Source organism: Sylvia atricapilla, chromosome 4 (assembly GCF_009819655.1).
Source record: "Sylvia atricapilla isolate bSylAtr1 chromosome 4, bSylAtr1.pri, whole genome shotgun sequence".
Classification (NCBI taxonomy): domain Eukaryota; kingdom Metazoa; phylum Chordata; class Aves; order Passeriformes; family Sylviidae; genus Sylvia; species Sylvia atricapilla.
The window spans coordinates 3,298,312-3,322,165 of record NC_089143.1 but is presented as its reverse complement, the minus strand read 5'-3'; the positions used below and the strand labels follow the sequence as shown (position 1 = coordinate 3,322,165).

At 40.3% G+C, this 23,854-nt stretch overlaps 1 protein-coding gene across 2 annotated transcripts; it reads right to left on the bottom strand.

Annotated features, from left to right (window-relative positions):
- Positions 1-904: 904 nt before the first annotated feature.
- CNOT7 (CCR4-NOT transcription complex subunit 7) lies at positions 905-23,774 on the bottom strand. Of its 2 annotated transcripts, XM_066316938.1 has the most exons (7): positions 23,677-23,771; positions 22,937-23,146; positions 22,520-22,713; positions 19,438-19,599; positions 13,850-13,994; positions 5,898-6,008; positions 905-2,607 (listed from the first exon to the last, which is right to left on the bottom strand). In XM_066316938.1, exons 2-7 carry the CDS (start codon positions 23,051-23,053, stop codon positions 2,479-2,481), a joined length of 858 nt encoding a protein of 285 aa, XP_066173035.1. In that variant the 5' UTR covers positions 23,054-23,146; positions 23,677-23,771; the 3' UTR covers positions 905-2,478. The 2 variants fall into 2 exon arrangements, with proteins under 2 accessions (XP_066173035.1, XP_066173036.1); XM_066316939.1 differs by lacking the exon at positions 19,438-19,599 and having other exon boundaries at positions 23,677-23,774.
- Between the last annotated feature and the right edge of the window lie 80 nt (positions 23,775-23,854).

Below are 23,854 nucleotides of genomic sequence, written 5' to 3'. Positions count from 1 at the left end.
CTATCAACTCTCAACAGACAGATCACAGTGGTCAGACCAAGAGTTCTCTCACAGAATAAAGCATCATCTGTTTCATGCTGACCAGTGGCTTTGGAGAAACTCATTTGTTACTGGAAGAAAACTCAAGAGTAGAATTCTTTGAAGTGAAACACTGGTCTAGTGGAAGGTGCCCCTGTGCACGGCAGAGGGGTTGGAACTAGATGATCTTTTTAAGGTTCCTTTCAACCCAAACCATTCTATGATTCTATGACAGGAAGCAAAGAAAAGCACAGCACAGCACATGGGATGTTCAAAAGCACATCCCCATCGGCACTAGAACTTTTACTGTAGGCACACATTCACAAGGCTCTAAAAACTTCCTTTGATCCACGATTAAAAAACCTACTTCAAAACAAAACCCCCATGAAAGTCCTTCAAAGAGTCCTTCTGCTCGAGTTAACCAGATAGCTGTATCCATATGCTTTAGGCAAAGCTACTACTTTAAAGCAAATGCATCAAACTTCAGGAGTTCTTCGTTCCCTGTCTGTGCAAACTTTCCCTGGAGGCCACAGTCAGAATTCATCCTGCTTTCACTACCACTGCCTTAAAGCCAAAAACAACTGAAGTTAAAACACAAGTCATCATCATCTAAAGCATAATGGTCTAAAATAATAATAATAATGGGATTAGGATGCCTCAGAAGGAAATTGCAATCACCCCTCTTCCAGCTCAGGACAGTGAGAATTAAATTCCTGGAAACCCATGAAGATAATTCTGCTCTGGATGTGAAATCAGTCAGGGAGCAGAGAGTCAGATCCCTCTCTATCAGCATGTAGAATAGAACTATGCCTAACAAAACAGAGCTGAACTGACTAAAGAAACACATTCCAGGAAAAAATTTTGCAACAAAACCACCAGTCTGATGTTATGTAAGAAAACATTTCTTAGGCCTTTATTTACAAAAGCTTTAAAAACAAATACCCTCTGTTATGCAAATTACTCGTTTAAAAAGGACCGCCCCAGTTACATCATCGTCATTCAAGGAGGAAAAAAAGGTGTTTTGATTTTTTGTTTTTGCTTTTAAGTACAAGATAAAACAGAGTAATTGGTGAACACTGGAGATTTTTCTGCCATTGATTTCGGTGTCAAACACACGCACACACACACAATGTCAAGCATTCCATCATTCCAGGCTAGTATTTAGCTATTCAATCCCAAAACTCCTTCCTGCACAACTGCTCTGTTATATGCTATGTATGCAGGGTTAAGAACATAACTTTAGGGTCCTTGAAAACAATATATCTAAAATATATTGTAAGATATACTCAAAAATAAACTAGCATTACACTCCTCAGGCAACTTTATTAGCTGGAAATTATTTATATTTTGTTGTATTACAACAAGTATCTGTAACATCTGTCTTTGTAACAACTACAAAAAAGCATGATTTAATTGTCCTTCTAATTCAATTAAATAGTATTTTTTCAGATCTTTGGGGTTTATCTTCAACTAAACTGACTTACAAAAAATCATGAGATCAAGTACATAATAAATATGACTTCATAAAAAATATCTGAGGTGTACATTGCTAAGATAAAAGCCACAAGTTTAATCAAGGGAAATGTGCCATTACAAGACTCCTACTTTTCCATTATCCTTCAACTCTCAGCTTAAATGGCCAAAATGCTGAAGTCATAGCCGTTCTTTTCCTGAAGTGTGTAAAGCTGTTTTTTCAAGCCTCTTTTTCCCCATCACAGAGCTGTTTTAAAGCAGCAGGCCAACCAGCAGCTGACATGTGCAGGATATGTTGGAAGATGACCAAACACTAGTAAAGTAAGAGCAATTACTATGATTTCAGTAGTTTGTTTTGCTTGAACAAACAGAGATTATGCAGCAAATAAGTCCCGTTGTGTGGGTTGAGATACCAAGGAAATACAGCCTGAAGCTGCTGAACTTGGCAGATGATTGTTTTCTAGCTGAGGGCAAAAGAAAAAAAAAACAAAACAAACTTCAAATAAAACAGAGGATCTGAGTCAAGTCGCTCTCTAAAGTGCAAATTTGATGGTCCACAATCTTGAATAGCTAAAACGCCTGCATACTGGAAAGAACAGACATGAAGGGGGAAGTTAGTTATAATCAGAGCCAATTAATTTAGAGAAGGGAAAGACAAAAAAACCTGGAAGAACGATGTAGGCAAGTTTACCAGAATATTCATTCTCATTCAACTTTCCCCTTCTCTCTGCCACACTGATCCTATACATGCTTCTTTACAAATGGGCTTGGTGAGAGGCCAAAATGTCACCCAGAAAATTTGACGTATCAATATTTAAGATCAAAATCTGTGATAGGAACAGTCAAGTTTAGTACATAGAAAGGCAGAAAAGAAAGTGTGCTGAGAAAGGGGAGGAAAAAAAAGCCTTAATTGTCCAAGGGGTTCAACCAGAGATAAAACCTATATACAAGCATGTGGAGGTCAAAAAGACGGCCTTTCATTTCATGTCATGACTGTTTGTTGGCTTCTTCTTCATAAGCGTTTCCTGTGCCGTTTTGTACATAAGATGACCCCGAACCAAGACCATATAAGTGGCCACAATATTTGGCATCGTCAATGTGATCTTCAAAGAACATCTAAAAAGTTAAAAGAGAGATATGAGTTAGTGCTAAGGAAAAGGTTTTGTTTCAATAGAACCGCAGAAAGGCTTCAAAATTACTTTCTTTTTTAAATAAGCTATCAAATCCCAAGGTGCAAAAGATGATATAATTAGTATAATAAGACACTGAATCTCAACACATTATCACAATGTGTTATATGACACAATTATTTAAGTCTGTCAGAAATACAGGCAGTCCCCTGTGCACCTCTCCCAATTAAATGGCCAACTGCAATGTTTTCACAATTTTGTATAATTACTCATCACTCACATATCTGCAAAAGCAACAAAGATATTTCTCCATCTGATTTTTGTGGCACTTCTTACAACAGCCATATGCTTAGCATCCATCATCAGTGCCCATTCCCTTCCCTCTCCTCAGTGTGGAGTTTTCACCTGTCTTGGAATAGAGATGTCCTGATTTATATTTATGAGCACAAACCCCACTTGTCCTGAGGTGACTTTATGATGCTTGTATCCCCAGCTGTCATTCTGTTTGTGCTGGATTCTGAGTTCTGCACCTCTCAGTCTGGTTCCAAGGGCAAAGGGGAGAGAAGGAGCCTGCAGTTTGTTTGCAGAACCTGCACTTGCTCCCCTGCATTCCTTCACACAGACAGCTGCTGGAGAGAGCTCTCCTTTGCTTTTAGATAAGTTTTTTTCTAGCTAGCTGAGGCAGAGAAGTTCCCCAGACTGTGGTTTTTGTTTTTCTTGGAACTGTTCAAGCCTGCTCAGGACTGAAAACCAGAGGAGCACCAGGAGCACACAGCTGTGGCCCACCAGAGCCTGGGACGTGGCATTTTCCAGCACAAGGAGATGATATCTCACTGATATGAGATGGAGCATGATGAGCTACCCCACCCCAAAAGGACTTTCTCAATTTGCCATCTCTTCAGAACAACAGGAGGTTTTATTGCTTAATATTATTCTTTTTTCAATGCTTGTGAATTCTTTGCTTGTTAAATAAACTGGTTTTTTCCACTTTTCCCAAACCAATTGGGGGAGAGGCTGCTTGAATTTGCTTTTCTAGAGGGAGGTTTCCTCCCAAAATTTGCCCTAAACGAGAACACCATTGTAGACTTTAGAGAAATGTAGAAAGATGCATTTTCAGCTCCTCACAGAGGGCGAATTCATTTAATGAGGAACAGCAAAATTTTGTACCAAGACTGCATTTACACATTACAAGTCTAAGTTGGAAATGGAGCCTTTCAGTGGAAGACAAAATAAAGCCTGTGATATTCTGATACTCTGCCTTGCAGACTTGGGTTTTCGAGCACAAAATCACAAATTATCTTGCAAAAATAAGGCACACACGAACATTTTTCACCCTAAAACCTTCACAGCACTCCTGGACACCTCAGTGGTTCACACCCTGAATCATCATAAATAGCAGAAATCTAAGACAGGCAGAAGTTTGCAGGAAGAGAATGGATGCAATACACAATCTATGTGTAAGCAAGACTTCTCCCTTCAAGCTTTGCTTTTAGCAGCACAGTCAGGATGAAAAGTTCTGTACTGCAGGAATCAGAGACTTTAATTAAAAGTTTTACAGCCCCCCATAGGTCTTAATGAAAGAAAACAGGTAGGAAAAGCCAAAAATAACAACTCTACTCTTGTAATTTTCATTATTTAAGTATTCCTGATGGAAAGAAAATGATCAGTAACTTTTTTGGCTGGTACTCCAAGACCCAGCAAGCAAGTTGCCTCTCCTTCACAGCAATCAGTAACAAAATTTTGTGCCTCAAAAAGCACAAAAAGTGAAGTCTTTTTACTCAGAAATACATTTTTAAACACTGAACTCTGCTGAAAAGCTTAAAAAAATCTACATTAAATGTATTTCTCTCTGGTTACTACTGTGTCCTTATTTAGAAATGCTGCATTTGCAAAAGTATTCATAAGTACTGGGGAAAAAATTCATTATCAGTTCATGTCTGTTGGCTTAATTAAGTAAGTGTGTTGCACTAACTTAATTTGAGATTTCTACTTCTGGTGAAAGCTTTTAGAAAATAAATTCAACCAGCTAGTTTGCCACTTAACACAAACTGCATCTCATTAAAGAAACTATCATGGGTTGGAACCTTTATTCTAGAAAACTAACTTGAAAGGCTGCATCTTAAGCGTGATTATCATATTCTTCCCTTTCTCTGCTTTGGATTTGGGTACAAATCCAAGAGTGGAAGTTTAGCAATCCCAGGCAGACAGCAGCAGATGGGATGCACTTTTGAGTGCATCTGGAGCCCAGGACCTGCTGGACAACTGCAGCAGCTCCAGCAGAGGCAGAACAGAGTGCTGAGATGAGCAAACCAGCTTAACCAGCATCCTTCAGTGTTCAGTGGCTGTGTCACTACTAATATTTGTCAGTCTTGTGGTCATTTTCTTCTTCATACAAGAGGCTGGACTCCAGAAGGCAGATTTCAGCATATAATACTTAATGTGATTAAATGATGAGGTTTGATATTGCCATCTGTTTTGACATGGTAAATGGCATTGAATTGCTGGCAGAATGCCATGATCTGATGCACTGGCATTTGTTCAGTGCAACTGCTTTCCAGAAGAGGCCTGTTTGACATTTGATTATGCTGCTAATGCAAAATATCCTGATATTTTCCTGTTGTATGCAGACAAATCCCAAGGAAATGTGAAGCTTATAAGACCTGACTGTTCTTGGTGTAAACCTTGAATTGCCTGACCTTTAGAACCTTAGTTAAACTGTGCTTTGCTCAATGGCAAGGGAAATGAAATGCATGGAAATTCTCCAAAGCAGCCTGGAAGTCATTATTTAATATACCTCTAGCCTGAAAGTTTAGCTCTATGTGGTTCACATACACTCCTTCCTCATCTTTCAGCCTGCCACAAGCAGCAGTACACACCAGCTGGATATTATACTGAGCAAAAGCTCTAAAAAAAAAATATTGGCTTGAGTACAGTTGCCCAGAAAGGAGTCTGGCTTCAGCAGTTCATAAATCACTGCAGCAGCCACCTAAAAAAGGGCACCCTGCAAAACAGATGAGGAAAATAAACACCCCAAAACGAAACTTCACAAAAAATCCAAAAGTCAGGCTTAGGCTGGAACTGGGAAAAAATACTCACAGCAGCAAAGCAAGGAATCAGTGAGGCTGGTTCACACTTCCTCAGGAAATAATACAGGTGTTCTCGTATTTGTCAAGAAAGGATTGACCCCTGAAGCCCTTCAAAAACTTCTTTAAAATACCACAGACTTATCAGAATCAGCAATTCTACAATGGAAATAAAAACAGTATGTCCACCTACTTCTCTCATTTTGAAAAAGGCCATTCCTGTGAGTAAGGAATCGGATCCTGCCTGATGCTGTGGTCCTATCCTTTCCAGCTCCAACTGCTCAGCCACTTCTTGTAATCCACCCTGAAAAACAGAACATTTTTGTTTTAAAATGCTGAAAGAAGTTAAGTTAGAACATGGAACAGCTATATTTGGGAAAATCTGTTACACAGGCCATACCACCTCAGGCATTTTTTAGCTGTAACAGTCATTATACCAGATAAATGCATACCAAGAGCATCAAACTTTCTATATCAAACAGTGTTAATTAGTCTATGTCAGTATTGACTAAATAAAGCAGTCTCTGCAACCAACAGAAGTAACCAGATGTCATTAGTTCACAATTCCTTCAAGATGACTGTTGATACAATGCTTTAAAAGGAGACTACAGGGCTGTAGAGAACACACCAAAGTTGCAAATCTATCTTCTCTAAAGGATAAAACTTCTTCAGCTTTGAAGGAAATTTTCTTCTCAATAAGCTTATGTGAAAAATTATCCCCTTAACTGCAAACTGACTAAATAAACATCATTTTAGTGTCCTCACCAAAACAGTAATAGCTTCTACATGTGAGAGCAAAGCTGTCTAATTTTGGTTTGGTTTTACATGGATAACACTGATCAGCTGAAGGACAGACATGTAACACTGTAACCACAGTCTTTTAATGCTGTAAGCACAAAGACTCTTTTTAAAATGCATTAAGCTATAAAGCTACTGGCAAGACTGAAGCACATGCACATTCTTAAAGATCTAGAAAGATTAACAAGAAAAAAAAAAGACAGAATATTTAGTGCTGCCATAAGCATTGAAAGGCAAAAAGGTTGCACAAAGGCAATGCTTTTAAATAAAGAATGCCTAGTATTCACCTTCCCATGCACTCTTAACCTGTTCCAAGTACAGGAAGTGAAGCAGTAAAAGTGTAACAGTCAAAATTAAAATTCATGGAGCTATAAAGGAGTGTAAACTGAAAATCAGATCAAACATTATAAAAATTCCTTTGAATCTTATGGCAACATGTTTGGGTCCAGGTTTTTGTTTAAAAAGATGGAAGTTTCAATAATACAATTCCCAAATAACACCTACAAACTAACATGAAAACCTGGCACTGCTATTGCTAGTTTTAGTCTCTCTTGAGCATCACAAAAACACCTAACAACAGCTGATTGCTCCCTCCACCACACTACCCTGACCCAGAAGGGAGTCCTTCTCTCATGCCCAAAAAATGACAGGAGGTGTCAAAGAATAACTCCATGTCCTAGCCATCCCCATCCTGCCTACTGCAAAAATTCTGCAAAAATTCACCCTGTCCTGGCTGGAACCAGGACATTTTTATTCTTATTCTACACTGTCTATGTCATGTCCAAATCTTGTAACTTCCAATTATATATATATATATATTCACACACACAAGCACAGGTATAATTTCTTTAGTCAATGGCCTTTGCTCTGAGATGTCTGTTAATTTAGTGCACTGCTGTGGGTTTTATTTACTCCAATGTCTTCCAGGGCAGGAGGGCTGGTGTGCTGTCAGCTCACTGCAATCTGCATCAGGAGGAACTCATCAGTGCTTTGTGTGGACCATTCCACACTCACTGGCCACAGTAGCTATGGCATACAGTGGCAGTGGCATTCAGCAACCAATATTATAAAATTCAACATTACAAACTGTTCCTAGCCAAAAATGAAATCCCCTTGAAGTACACGTTTCCTCACGCCTCTGTGGGGAATGTGTAACCAGTTCCTTGAGTAAAAACAATCTCACAGATGGGTTTGCCTTTCTTGAGGCAGGACTAATCCAAACTGTCTTCCCCTAACACGTTGCTCATATGCACACCAGGGATTTTATCCCCTTCAATGTGTGCTATGTGGAGGTTTTGACTGGGCAAGGCCAGCTCAGTGAGCAGCTGGCCTCTACTTCATGTAGAACCCACTGTTAGAGGGTTCCACCACCCATTGCTTTCAATGTTTTTAATGTCCTTTGTACTATCTTATTTTTTTGGTGCATGATAGGACAATGATACACCCACTTCATACCATGCTCTCTGGCCCTGGTGTCTGTGAGACTATTTCTGAAATCAGTCCACTTACTCCACATGACATCAGTGGCATGGTGTGTGGAAGGGACTTTCCCTTCAAACATCCAACCAGCACTGGTAGTTGGGGGCCAAAAGGAGCTGTGCTTTGGTGCCAATCATTTCTGAGGCAGCTCAAACCCATTCATAAATGCCAGGATCTCTTCTTCAACTGGGGCTTAGCAGGCCTCAGATCCTTTGTACCCCCAACTCCAGAACTCAGAGGTCAGCCTCAATTCTCTCCAGGTACCTTCTGACAGGGGCTGCAGGAAGGCCACTCTCCCCAGCTGCAGTGTGGAGCACATACTTCACACCTTGTCTGGTGTGAAACATCAGACTGGACCAAAGGCTACCGGATGAACAATCACCCATTTAATTTGTTCAAAAGCTTGTTGTTGTTCAGAAATGCATTTTAAATCATTCTTCTCCTGGGTTACTTGATATAGAGGACTTTTAATTTGACTGTAATCTGAGATATACATCCTCCAAAAACCCCAGCACCTAGGAAAGCCGGTGTTCCTTTCTTGCTGGTCGGGGGGATCTAGCTGCTCTGTTGTTGACCACATCAACTGGGATCTAACAACATCCATCTCGCCATTTCCCTCCTAAAAAACTGACTTTCCTGGGCAGATCCCTTGACCTGACTTTGCTTTATGGCAACACCAGCCTTCAGGAGGATCTGGATTATTTCCTCCCCTTTCTCAAAAACCTCCTGTGCTGTGTTCCCCCATACAGTGATGTCATTAATGCACTGCAAATCTTCTGGAGCCTCGCCCTTTTGCAGTGCACTCTGGATCAGTCCATGGCAAATCATGGGGCTTTGCTTCCACTCCTGGGGCAGTGGGTCCCAGGTACTGGATGCTCCTCCAGGTGAAGGCAAACTGTGGCCTGCACTCTGCTGCCAAAGGAATGGGAAAAAATGCATTAGCAATATCAATGGTGGTACCACTTGGCTGCCTTGGACTCCAGTTCATACTGGAGTTCCAGCACATCTGGCATAGTGGCACATAGTGGTGGTGTGACTTCACTCAGGCCATGACAGTCCACTGTCAGTAGGTCATACAGGATTATTAAAGGGTAGTGGGTTTTGCTGACCACTCCCTGGCTCTCCAGTTCCCAAATCATCTCATGGACAAAGGTCACGGAGCACCCCGTTGGTGCAGTATTGTTGACAGTGCACTGCTGTGGTAGAGACTGGTAATTGTTGTTCCCTGACCCTCAGCAGTTCCAAAGCAGAAGGGTCCTCTGAGAAATGAGGCAAGTTACTCAGCTAATTCCCTCTGTCTCCACAGCAGCTACCCCAAAAGCCCATCTATGCCCTTTTAGGTCCTGAGGTAATCTATGCCAAGGGTACACAGAGCCTCTGTGTATCTCAACAGCAGAGACTCTGGTCCATACTGGTGGGGCATGGGACATCTGCCCAGTTTCCTCGAGCCTTTTGAATCTGTCCACAGTCTTGGACTGTCTTTCCACAGCCAAGGAGCAGGGTGGTAAGGAGGAAAAGAGATGATCTTCCTGTTATGGAGTCTGTCACCTGAAGGACTGTTTTTCCTCCTTCTTTCACTGACATCAATGCCAGTGAGCTGGTGAATGACAATGGTGTGCTCCATACAAACTCCTGCCACCATGGATTGTGTACAATGGACCTTGCCTGTGAATCTACAGGGGACTTCATGGTATTTGAATCCTCACAGATCACCTCCAGCACAACTAATTCTCTCAGGTACTGGACATCTTTCTCCATGGCATTGCATCTGCTTGGGCACACCACTATCTAGAGATCCATGAGAGAATACATTTCTCTCACACTTCATAGGAGTCATCTCCAGAGGCCAAGAGTTTCTATCCTCTTCCCAAATCCCCACCAGCATTGGGATACCACTTGCTTGGCTCCACTACCATCTAGTTTCATATTGTGGGCAATGATATTCCAGCCTCAGAGCAGACAGCTCATCTGGGGCTTTCATGACTAGGAGTTGAAATCTTTCCACTTAACTCACCCAGGGATAGGAACTGGGTGATTATCTCCGGCCCTGCCTCTTCCTCCTCTTGTGAAAGCTCTACTTCCTCTTGATCTCTCACTATGCAAACTGATTTGGTCTTTTCTTCTTCTCTGTAGGTGTGACTGTTACCAGCATGAGTTATTCTTCTGGTTCAGCTGCAGTTTGAGTGGTCACAGCACCTATTGATCTGCTTTCCTCCTCTTCCCCTAAGGGTTCTGGCTGCCACTGGACTGTATCCAGCAAAGAGTAACCAAGGCCTAGCACACTTCAGTGAGTTGATTCTTTATGGAGTTGCCACAGCATTCTTCTTGCAAATATTCTGTCACTTCATCAAGCTCCTGTAGTGATACTCTCAAAACACTGGAGGAGAGAATTTTCCAAAAGAAATGGCCCATTTTTTCCCACATTCCAAGCTACTCATGACTATCCTCCCTTGGCCAGATCTCTGGTTAACTTCCTAAAAATCTCTGTCCTGATTCTAGACACACTGCTGACTGTACTGACTCTAAACATGGTGTAGACCACACTGAGGAGACACAGCTGACATAGGAGCAAGAACATGTTTTCCTTAACATCCAAAGGAAATTCAAAATTATCAGAAGCTACTCTAACAGGCCTGAAGGAGAAAAAGGTAACACAAAGCTGGGGAAAGCTATCCTCCTCATTCTCCCCACAAACTAGGTATGATCAGCAATGGACTCCCAGAGGTAGCACCCAAGGTAAGGGTAGGAGAGCAGCACTGAATACACTGAATTCCCCAAATAATCCTCACTGCCCTTGATGTTATGATGTCATAAACATGACTCTAGTTCATACAATCAATATACATCAACAAAGCAATCCTGATCTGAAAAAGAGCACCCTGATGGGCACGTAGTACATTTATAGAAACATATGCAGGGTTAGGTACCACATCCACAAAAACAGACTAAGCAGCATTGTGACCATTGGCTCTGAATCTAATAGGACAACTGCTTAGATGAAATTTGTTTCTGATCTCCTCTGATCAGGTCTCAACCCTCCATGCCTCACACTGGGTGCCAAGTGAGGCTGTCATGGTTGAGGAATGGTATTCTCCAGTTTTGTGTTTCCATTAAAAGCACTCCCAACTACACTGCTGCTCACTGACTCCTCTCCTCTCCCACGGCAGACTGGAGAGGAGAACTGGAGGTACAAGAAGTGAAGATCACAGGCTGAGATATGAACCACTTGCTGGAAGATAGCACAAACAGAAATAGCAACAATACTAATGATAGAGTGTGCAAGAAAAGAAACATTATTGCTCACCCACAGAAACATCTGACAATAATACCTGACCACTCCCTCCACCACATTACCCTGACCCAGAAAAATTATTTGAGGTGTCACAGAATAACCTCCATGTCCTTGCCATGCCCCTTCCTGGCTACTGCAAAAATTCACCCTGTCTTGGATGGAACCAGAACAGAAAATTATTAGACTATTGAGATTCTCTTCCAGGGAAGACTTTTGCAATCCAGATGCATTTGCTTCACTCTTGGAGAAGGACAAATTCTCCCCAAATTTTCAGAGTATCAACCTTCCAAGAAAAAGGCCACAGAATAATTTACACAATCACACAACCATGATCAACAGCAAAACTACTTCAAACTGTCATTTCACAGCACAGACTCAGAGCTTATTGTTCTGTACCAAACCCCGAATTAAAAGCAAGTTTCCAACAATCAAGTTTCAAGTTTTCTACCAATCTACATTACTTAGGATTGCCAATATTATCAAAAGGTTTGGAATTATCTATCCTAAAAAGCTTTTTAGACTGTAAGCAAGAGTTTAACTCTTAATAATGCATTACTATCCCAAGTCAACTCTCCATCTGCATGCCAGTAAAGTCATAATAACAGACTGTAAATTCACAGAGTACTTAATTCCACAAAAAAAGCATCAAACAGATTTCCAGTTCTGAAGCCTATTTCTCTTTCCAATGCCAAGAATCTTTTTTGGGTGTGTGGGCGCAGAGAGTGGGAGACCTACAGCAGATCAGTGACTATCCTACAAAAAAGTAACTTAGACAAGTCAATAAAAGACAACTGCACAGCTGTTCAATTCACTGCAATTTAATAAAGATCAAAAGTGACACACATTAGGAGACAGCACACGCATTTTTAGAGCCACAACACTAAATGTTTGGTAATTTGTTTCAGGCAGCTTCTCTCAGTACAGTTCAAATCCACCATCATTTCATCACTGGTAAATTTGGAGGGGTAAAACAGTCCATTTCCCTTTCCCTGCTGTCACTATCAGTCTGCAGTTTAGGTGAGTGGATCAAAATTGACTGCAGGAAAGCTGACCTACATATTCAGCTCTGAAAAAAAAAAAAAAAAATCGCCCTTGTTCTTATGGTTTGCCAAAATAAGACCTGTGAAGGCTTTTCTTGTCTTCCAAAAAAAAAAAATATCTTACTGTCTCTAAACAATGCAGGTTACACACAACTATGCCTTAATTATGCCAGAAACTACAATAGCCTCTTTACTCAAGCCCACTGGGAATGTCACCTCTGAATGGTGACATGGAACATCAATTTGTCACCTCTTCTATGTCACTAAATTTGGAATATACATTCTGTTCTTGCAAAATGTGTCACCAGATAGGCACCAGATGCTCTGCTTTGCTTCACTGGGAGTGAGAAAGTGAGGACTTTTGGGGCAGGTTTCCACCCCCACCCCCTCACCTAATTTAAGACTTCTGAAGTTTAGGAGCATTTAAATTTTACTCCTGGCCTCTGTGGAGAAGAAGTGTTTTAAAGATGTTCCCCAATGCACAGCCATTTGCCCAGATGATTAGACCAGGAACAACTGTACAGGAACACAGGTAAGTAAACTTTTCTTACTAACTAGAAGAGTGATCTGTATTTTCAACATTAATTTGATTAACAAAGGATTCACACAATTTACCTCCCACCAAAGTAGGCTACTACTCAAAGTGCCACACTCTGCTAGTTCCTCTCAGAAAGAAACAAGACTATGAGCAGCACACAGCTCAGTAGCTCAGCACAATGAACAAGCCATTCCTTAGTTAGGTTTGATGGTACTAAGGTGAGTGTTCTCTTCTTCCTGCAGGTTATCATTAAGAAATCCTAGAGAGTTTATTACTTTCCATAAAAGCAACAAATCATCAACTGCCTCAGATGAGTGATGCACCTTACACTCCAGCAGCAGTCCAGACTCTGAACAGCTCTTTGGCAAGTAAAGCTGTTAACAGTGCCTTTAGGATCTTTTTTGCACTTCTGTCTTCCCCTTCACACACTTAGCTCCAGTTCTCACTCGTTTGCCAATTAGTAGCCTTGCTGGCCTGACATGAGAGATTAGTTTCTAGTTCATTTTTTTTCCCTAGAAGTCACATGTTGTCCCTGAACATATGTTGTTGTTTATCTTTGCTTATGGGGCCATCTGAAACATTCTTCACTTCACTTCTCTTCCCAAGACACTCCCACATCATCTTCCTGCAATTACCTCTGCCTAGATAACTGCAGTCCTCAGGTGGACTGCACAATGAGGAAATAAGAGTATATGAGACCCATCAATTCTTATGGCTAAGGAAATGAAGAATTAATTTCAAACATGGGTTTATCATCTATCAACAAAGCACTGTAATACAGTTTCAATGTATTTTCAACTGGCAAGCAGTTACAAAAATTGATTTGTGCTCTTGCTTCTAACAATGCCTTTAACAATAAATATATAAAGCTTGAGACAATGCTTAATATGCAACATCAAAGAAAAAGCAGACAGTAAAAATAGAGAAAGTATTTTTAAGCATGACATACTCTGCCTCCACATGCAAATTTTCTTCCAAACCATTAACAAATTACTTACTTTCAGATTTTTGCAACTCTTCATGAGATATTTGACATCATAGATGACAGGGAAAAACAACCGCAGTATCTCAAAGAAGTCCAGCTCTTCCTCAGGTAAGTTGGAGTTTGTCAGGATCTTGATTAGATAGCCAAAGTCATAACCACTGCAAATTAATAACAAAAACAACGTAAGCAAGTGACTTAGGAACGTCCTTTTGACTCCCAACATCAAGTCTTCATTGCACATTGACAGGATATTCTGTTTAAATTCAATGCAACTAAGACCAACTTCTATAAAAACCCCCTAAACTTCAACATAAATGGCCCCATTGCAGCTTCCAGAGAAAACATTTTAATTTGGTCTGACTGAGGCCAAGTGAAGATGCAAGAAGATCTGTCTACAGGAGTTTCTCTAAACCCTGAGATAAGGTAGGGCTGCTGGGTCTCCATCTGATAACAAGAATTTCCACCAGAAAACTCCTGAGCTGGTTCCTTTCACACAGACTGGAGTTTCTCACTACAAACTGAGACAGACAGAGACTTCTACAGTTCCTGAAATACAAAAGATTAATGAGTTTCCAGAGCCAATGCATGTTTATGCCTGGAGGAAAGTCTAACCCTCAGCAACAAAGAAGAGGAATTGTCTTTCAACTTTTCCAATTAAATCAGCACACAGACAACTAAAAACTTTAATAGCTTGTAGACTATTACTCTTTCTGGAGGCAATGAATAAGCTGGCAAGGTTTTTGTGTGCACATATAAGTCTGCAGGAGGCAGCAAGGTAACTGAGCAGTGCTTATTCATTAGAAAAACAGTGGTATTAGAGTGTGTACATGGAAGAGGGAAGAGTTTGGGAAGGCTTCCTCCTCCACACCTCGAGAGAATAAAAGAGGATGCAGGAATGAGGTGTGGCAGTAACAGGGAAACCACGTACTTTTACAAAAAGTTATGAGAGGAAACAAGAGGGTTAAGTACAGGAAAGACAGATATCAGGTATTAAAGCAGGACTGAACACCACCACACAAAAAGCAGTGACGACTCGTTAATAGTTTTTCCCAGGAGGGCAGCGATTACAAACCAGATTATTCATGACCTGACCATGAAACTCATCTGTTCTTATTTGCTGTACTCACAGGACTGCTTATGCACTGAACTAAATGGAGGAGTGATTAATGCCTGTACTAACAAAGGAGATGAAAACACATAGCAGGGCTGCCTCTGCTGAAGGCTTCATCAGTTTTGCTATTTAAGGAAAGTCAGCGTAGAGCTGAGGAATGATTCAAGTGAGCAGATGCCCACTACAGGTTCCAAAATTCTAGTTTTAAGACTTTGTGTTCATTCTCGATTACACAAGGGTCACACTCAAACCCAAGAATTTTTCAATTTGGTAAATACTGGCCAGGATCTTTAGCTGTGAGATAAGCAATAGAAAAGACAAATCTAAGAGCACTACAGCACTGATCCTGTGAGGATTTTGGATCCACAAAGAGCAGCGACTTCTCAAGGCTTCAGCTTGCACACTCAGTGTAAATAAGTTTACTTTCTGAACCTTTTGCATACAATAAGGTTCTCTCAGTCACCTTTATACTCTGAGTTTCTAGACAGAGGGTAGAAAAACCTTGAACACACTGGAGGTAAATGGACTGTTTGCTACAAGTCCATTAATACAAGATTTACAGTAACTATAGACTATTGCAGATCCCCCATGGGGGTTTCCAGTGCTCTGAGCAGAAATTTCATGTTTAACAAATCCTGCACTGCATCTGCTACTTTGAAGCTGTGCTGGCCACCTTCCAATCTCCACAGCAACAACCACTGGCCAGGGAGCAAAGGAGCCAAAGATAAAGAAGTATTTCAGTTGACTCTTACAAAGTAAAAACTGTAGTGAACTTGGCAAAACAGTAGCTTTGGAAGACTTAATTTTACTAGATCATTTGAAGGGGGAGGGAAGTGGTGGGAAAGTCCATATCAGCATAAAGCCTTCTAGAGAAGAAGAAGGAAAAGAAAGCAGAGAAAAAGCCACATGAGCAAAAAAGGCTGTTCAAAAAGACACAAAAAACACCGTTCAGGACTACACCTTTGGAGTCTACAATTTATTAGCTGACTGAATTCCTGATCATCCTCAAGGCTCAAATGTAACAGTCATATTAAAACTTTTAAAGTGAAAGAAACATATTAGTGCTACTCCTCTTCAAAAAAAAGCTTTCTTGATTTGTCTTAAAAAAAATGTGTATGAATAAAATAATAGAAAACAGATGCTCTCAAGCACTTCTGATTTCTTCAAAGAAGGAAGTACTTCAAGAAAAGAAAATTTAACATTCCTTTACTATCCATATGGAGAGGGAGCAAGCTATTACAAATAGCATTTTTGACTGAGAATTACACTTTTTTTTCACCTGGAGATTGTAGCAAATCCAAGCTTACAGGTATAAAAAACTGTCACTTCAAGACTAAGACAGATCCAGTAAAACAAATTTTGAGTGGCCACTGCTGAATGCTAAGAGAAGGCAAAGAAAGTCCAGGGTGAGCAATTATGTAATTACCTGCTCATTAAAGAAGTTTTCTTCTAACCCTCTAACAGTGATTAGTGGTTGGTTTATACCCTGGAGCACAAGGGGTGTGCTTGCCTTAAAAAACTTGTGCCATTTCTAATATAATCACCTGAAATTGCTTAGCACAGCAACACACAATCTGTGGAGCTACACAACACAAGCACTTAACTCTTACAGACATTTGTTTTGTTTTCCCACTGAACATGGACATCTCTAGGCAACAAGAGTAAAGATCAAACATGCCTCAATTTCTTTCCCTTACTATCAAGGAAGAATCCAGATAGCAAATTAACAATTAATTCTACTTAAGCACCATCATCTGAGTCATCTGAAATAAATTACAACTTGCAGGAGTTGAGAAAGCTTTGGTTCATTTTAAAAGACCAACAGAAATGAGCCAACAGCTTAAATTTTACTGAAATCAGTTAGACACAAATGATTATTGAAACACATTAGCTTGGAATTTTGCAGCGGCCCAAGGACATCTGGGCTTTTGTTTTCAAAGAAGCACATTTTCACAGACCCTCCAAAGGCAGACAAAGGAGATTACACACACAACTCAAAGCTTCAGCAGGGCAGACAGTTGAACATCCCCAAAATCAGCATTTCAGCTTCCTAACTTGCTACACTGTCAAGCACTCACAGCTCTTCTGACTGTGACAAAAATCACAAATTCAGGGCTTCCCCCTCCTCTCTCATTGACTCAAACACGTTTTAATGCACACACACCAGACTGGATGAAGCTGTCTATGAAGTTGCAACACACTAGAACTGGTGTTATGACAGTGCAAATATTTCTTCACTCCTATCTGACAGAACTGCAGGTCCACACAGATTTGCCAACGTGTCAGGGTGCCAAGGCAGCTACGTCAAATGCGGAGATCAAAAGCACACAGAGAGAACTACTCGAGAAGCAAAGAGCTTAGAAAGGAGCTGCATTCAAAGTTCAAGGGAATCAAAAGACCAGAAAATGAAAACCAAACTTCACACTCTGAGGAAGCAGTAATTCCCTTCTCCCCCTTAATATGGGACTCAAATTTTAAGAGTTAGTAGTAATTTAAGCATTTTAAAGAAACAGAGGCAATAGCACACTCAGCAACTATCAAGCACAGCTTTATCAGTTGTCAAAGAATATCACATGGAGAGCCTAAATGGAACAAATTTTCAACTGAGCTGCATAAGCTTCCACTGACAGAACAGAATCACAACCAAAGATGTGTTTAGAAACAGCTGTTCACTATTCTTTGAGGCACATTTTATATGACCCATGCTCATTTATAGCTTCGTGTAATTTTGGTTTTCTCAGAATTTAACCCACCTACTCCAGGATTTTGTGCACAAGATCATATCAACAAGGTCTGGAAAAGCACAAAAGCTTTAAATACTCTCATAATCAGTGTTTGATAAACATTTGCTGAACAACTGTCTTAAGAGAATTTCTGAAGGCATGTTCAGTGAAATCCTCAACAAAAACTCATTTAAGCAGGGATGAAACTGGACTTTGATTAATGAAGCCATTTCCAAACCCTTCATAAGCTGCACCAGTAAAAAATGGCATTATTGCACCTGGCTTGCTCTACACTTTGACCAACCTGTTAGTCAGGAATTACACACACTAAATGTAATTATGCTTTAGAAAGAATCTAAAGTTTTTAGGGTAGAAATCAGCTCAGATATGCCTTGCACTGGGCCCTTAGTCATCAGGCAATACCACAAAAATCACAAATATACACATAAGAGCCCACAATACTGTGTTTATGAAGCTGAGAAAAACTTAATGCTGATTTGACTTTTTGTGGTTATTTTGACACAATTTAAGGCATTCTTGTTACAGTATTCTTCCCCAAGGTGCTATTCTAGAAGCAAAATAGCAAGAGTAAGATTATTTTAGAGCTGTATTGTGAGTTGAAAACAGCTGTTAAGAGGAAGATGGAAGTGACAACTGTGCTCAGAGGATTCTTCTTTGTTTAACTGTCTTTTCTTTTAAACCCTTCTGCTTTGGAAACTCAGCCTAGCACTTCTTTCTACAAAACAAATCAAAACCACAACTTCTGCAATGTTATGTACTCTTCTACTACTGTCACACATTCCTTGCAAAAACAATACTTTAGTTTGTTTATTGAATAAATCCTTCTCTAATTCCATTTGCCTTTGTTTTTTCCAACTATTAATACTTATGGATGAAGAATTCTTTTTTCTAATTTCATCATTTACATGCCACCCAGCAATACAGCATGAAAGATAAACATTTTTTTAGCTGAGACTAATTTATTTTTAACCTTTTTTATTCACTTTACCTTACTGACTTCCTTAGAAGCCAGCATTTAAAGACATCAACTCAAGGGCATTACATAGCAATAAGCCCTCAAAGACACAGTTGCTTGCCAAAATTCTGGCTTTTGGGTAGCTAAACAACTACTGTGTATGTTTTGAAAGTGTTAAATCTTATTAACACTCAAAAACCTTTCGTATCATGACAGATTCATAGAGAATTAGCATTCACATTTTCTATTTCTACTTGAGAGACTGACTCCTTTAATGGAATAAGCAGGGAAATACATGCATAAGGTTTATCAGAGATTTCCTTCCAAGCTGAGTAATTTCTCCTGCCTAGATTAGCAGGAGATTTACAACAAATTTAAGAGTGCTTCGTAGACCATTGATAACTCTCTCCCATGAAACAAACAGTATTTCCTCAAGGACTGCTGAGGAATAGTTTGCTTTTAGCAATGTTTCTGTTAATATTGCACGTGTACAACGCCATCTGCTGGTTTAGCAATTTTGTGTTTTTCAGCTTTACAATTTTCTGGTTATTGCATCAACACCAAAGCTAAAAACACCAGGAAAACCCCTGTGTTTCCTGGAAACCCTCTATTCTTCCAATACAAAATGGTGTTAGAGGTATTCCAGCAGAAATATTTCCTCAGTCTTACCAACCGAGATAAGGGCTACAGACACAACAGCACCTGAAAGTCAGGAGATGTGAAATCCAAGCTCTAGAACTCCAACACCAATCAGATGATGAAACCTCCAATATTTCACATGCAGGATTTACCTATGAAAGGAAAGCCACTTGACTCCTTCACACAATACAACTCCTGATGTCATAAGCAGCTCTGCAAAGTACTGAGTCTCAATTCCTTCTTCTTCGTGCTTTTTAAACTGAATCCCAGACGTCGTCAACAGTTCAATTGAGTCCTGAGCATACATATCTTCTCTAAAAACAAAGAGGAAAAGTAAAATTCCAAAATCTACAAGTCTCAGCGAGGTAACATTTCTTTTTTTGCTATTCCTCAGACTTCACTAGCACAGAACAGGACCAATTTTACTTTGTTCCAGGTTAATTACAAAACCAACCATTTTCTAAGGTTTTTTTAACCTTCATTATCATTTCACCATTCCCAGCACCTCCATTCTTACCATCTTCATAAAAAAGTTACTTTCTGCTCCTCTTCCACTTACCTATAACCACTCTTTTGCAAGCCTACAGATGAAAGTGCATCTATTGAACTTATTTGGTAAAATATCTGTATAAATCACTTGATTTGTGACAAATTAAATGTAACAGTTGAACTTACAGAACTATGAGAAACACACGACAGATCCCAGTACTGAATTAGTTCTGTAGATAATATTTCTCAAAAGTTCTTTGTGATTTAAGCTTATTTAAATGTTTAGACCTGTTCATCAGGACTTGTTTCTCAATAAAATTGGAAATGGAGTACTTACTCCATCTGGTCAATCCTTAAAATTAAGGCATCTTAACTTCTTCTTTCTAAACAATCTGTTTCAACTTCAAAAACCTATTTTGGACCTAAAATTTAAGAGGATGAAATAAAAATTCCTCTATGATTTGTTTCATCCCCTCCTACCTCTGTGTTTATTCCCTTTAACTCTGTATTTTTTTTTTCAGTATAAGGATTTCATGCTGAAATTCATGTCTTGGAGTTTATTTTCTCCCTAAAGTTTTAACTGTATCATCATTACAAAAACACAGAATGGTTAAATGAGGAAAAACATTGATGCAAGCATGAATCCACTTAGAGAATGAAATTCATTTTACTGTCCACAACATACAACTCCACAAAGTCTCTTCAGTGTGCAATTTTAAATTTTAATAAAAACCAATCAAAACAAAGCACAAAAAACCCCAGACAAGACAACCAATATATCAAACCTTAGATTACTATAATATTCATAGACCTCAGAACTCTAAGAACTGTATTCCTTATTCCTAATAGCAAGTGATCATTCTTTAGAACATAGAGATACATCCTCAAGATGTATCTCTAGGATACATATGATACAAAAATGTGATTAAAAAAATCACATTTTTTCCTCCCTCCCACACAGCTGCTCATTAGTTCTCCAGCTCTGAGACATCAGCTTCTCAACATCTGTCTATCTCCATAATACATTAAAAAACCCATCCAAAACAAACCATTTCACCAAAAGGGGGTTTCATTCTAGCTCCTGCTCTGTACTAATCAGGTGCACAGTATGCTCAGAGAAATATTTATGCTCTTTAAAAGCACACTAAAACAAGACCTGGCTGGAACCACACACCCCCCCAAAAAATTACCTTTTAGGAAAAACCAACAGCTGTTTTGCTTTAGGAGGAAAACACTTGGCACAGTGCCACTTCCCAAAATGATGTTTAGAAACAGACAAAAATAAAAAAAAAGAAACATATATATATACACACACACACACACTAATTTCTCGTGCAGTACTTACCAAGTTTATATTTTTTATAACCCTCCCCAATCAACCAGTAGCAAGGTAATCTGGTGATTACCTGTATCTTGCCTTACTAAAGCTGTCTTATCTCTGCAGCCTCTGGCACAAATAGATGGAAAACTACTTTTGGTTTCAGTTGTTTGATATTAAGCAGACCTTTGAAGCTCAGAATATAAATGAAGTGTAGCACAGGCCCTTCTTCATAGATCATATTTTGGAAGTTATTAATTCATTCCTCTTTCTCTCATATTTAGTAGGTGTAGTATATTCTTCTAATTAAGAAAATAAGTAACTTTCATCCAGAATTCATATGGTCAGCTAAGTTCAGAGATACCAACACATTAAATCTGTGCTTTCTTTTCTTTTCTTTCAAGAGACAATCCACACAAGACTAAATAGAGCATGTCATTGCTCAGATCAAACTGATTTGTGACAATCCACAGCACTGCTTGTTTAAAAGAACACACACATCAAGAGAGGAAGCAGCAGCTTTCCTCTTAAGAACCCCAACTACTTTGAAAACAAGTCTTTTCATCTGCAGAAAAAAACAAAGGTCTGTTCTGTAACCTCCTTTGTAGGCTGTGAATTTAACTCATGTATATAAAGTTGTCCAGTTCTCAACTTGTAACACAACTGCCAAAAACCCTAAGGCTTGAACACACTTCAATGTCTCAGAAGTGTTTGTACTGATATTCCAGCCAATGGATAACCAACATATGAAAATCTATCAGACCAATTATGTTTACTTCAGAAAAAACAAAATCAAGGTACTAGTAACCTGCCAACCACCAGCACCAGATAAGCATTTGATCCTCCTGAAAAACTGAGGTTTATGCTTACAAAGTTTTATTACTGATAAAAATATCACATTTTGAAATGAAGTTCATGGTGTTTTTCTAATGTAGTAGAAGTCAGCTTGCTTTTTAACCAGCGCTTTAGACAAAATAATTCAGAATGACAACATCTAACGTACTTTTTTAGTCACTTCAGGAACTTTACTTTTTATTCCTTCAAGCGTTGGTATTTTTTATTTAAAGTATATCAAGAAACAATATGTGATTTCTATAACAACCAGTAAGAGTTAAACTAAGTTAAGGCAGAAGCACTCTGAAATGCTAAACAGGAAAACACAGAGGTAACTCTTGCACTAAGTATAAAATGCCTTCCACAATTTATTTTTTTTTAAAACTGCTTAGCATTTTTGACATTACCAACAGTAAGACAAACTGCACATAAATGAGGGATGAAAGGATGTTGGGCTGACAAAAGCTGACCTTAGATGAGTGTTTATGGTATTGCAATATTAAAATCAGATAGACAATAAACCTGCTACAATATCTACACATTTCCACTAAGTGAGAAACACGGGTTTAGCAGCACAGAAACCGAATACTCACGTTAAGTTAAATTTAAAATTAAATTGCCAAGTCGAAGTGCCTGGAGGGTATTCTCCTTGCTCATTCATAAACGTCAGTCCTAGCTGGATTATTTTTAGCAAGTCGACATTGCAGCGTAAGAGCTGGTACTGATAGTCTGCATTGCTTCGGAATTCTCCAATTGGCCTTGCAACTACTCCTGGAAATTCTGTGTCCTGCAAGAGCAGAATTAAAACCTGAACGCACAACAACCAAACAGATCGCAGCTGAAGAGTGCTGCGTGTAAAATTAACTTGTAAAAAGGTAAAATATCAGGGTTAATTCAACATCAAGACATCCTTATGCTTTCAATCTAAAAGGATGAGCAAGTTTCCTGACCCCAGCTAAAGTCACGATGTTTGCAGCGACCTGCTGGACAGACATCAAGCCCCCACTTACCATAGCTACGTAGTTATACTTCCGTATAACTTGACGAATTTTCTTCATCTCTTCATCCAAGTTACAAGCCCAAACTTCACAGATTCTTTGGCTATGGTCTACGGTAGCTGCTGGCATAGTGGGGGGCTTTAGAGACCATACAGCAAAAGTTACACTTGACCGAGGATCGGTTTCATAAAGAGGATTTCAACTGTTTTATTTTTTTTTAGCCTAAGAGAGATAGAAAGCAAAGCGTGAAAGTGTAAGTTTTTACTCTTAGCTTATATGAAAAAAAAAAAAAAAGGCTTAAACACAAGGATAAACGATTTTACAAAAGCAGAACAACACAGCCAACAAAACCACGAGAATTTCGGCGACGCGAGCTCGGATTACCATCAGAAACTAAAGCCCCACAGTTTCGTTAGTGACTGTTCCCCTCACAAGGGCGGCAAGGCGCCCCACAGTGACACGGTCCCGGGGACACCGGGCCCCTGCCCCGCGCCTCGGAAGGGCGCCTTCTGCCGATCCCCGTGCAGCCGCCAACCAAGCGGCAAAATAAAGCCACGCCAAACCGGCGGGCGGCCTCCCGCAGCTCCTAAGGGCCGCGCTAAACCAGCGAGCGGCGCGCAGACACCGACACACGGTGGGCCGGGTCCCCGCTCGCGCGAAAGGCCCCGGGCCCGCCGGGAGGAGGCGCAGAGCCCGGCGGGCCCTCACGGCTCCGTGCCGGTGCCGGTGGCCGCCCCCCGCTCGCCGCTCACCCCTCACGCTCGGGCCGGGCCGCGGCGGCTCTGGGAGGCCCCGCGCGGCCCCCGCGAGCCGCAGGAAGCGCTGCTGCCCCCGGCGCCGCCGCCGCGCGCACAAAGCCATTACGTCATCGCCGCGCGCCGCCGCCTTTCCCCGCTCCATTCTGGCCAATCGCCGGCCGCGCCGCCGCTC

Coding starts and splice junctions, on each gene's coding strand:
- CNOT7 (XM_066316938.1), bottom strand. CDS start 23,053: ATGCCAGCAGCTACCGTAGACCATAGCCAAAGAATCTGTGAAGTTTGG. Junction 13,995..19,437: donor AAGTGGCTTTCCTTTCATAG/GTAAATCCTGCA, acceptor ATTAATTTGCAG/TGGTTATGACTTTGGCTATC. Junction 2,608..5,897: donor CCTTTTTCAAAATGAGAGAA/GTAGGTGGACAT, acceptor TTAACTTTTTAG/ATGTTCTTTGAAGATCACAT.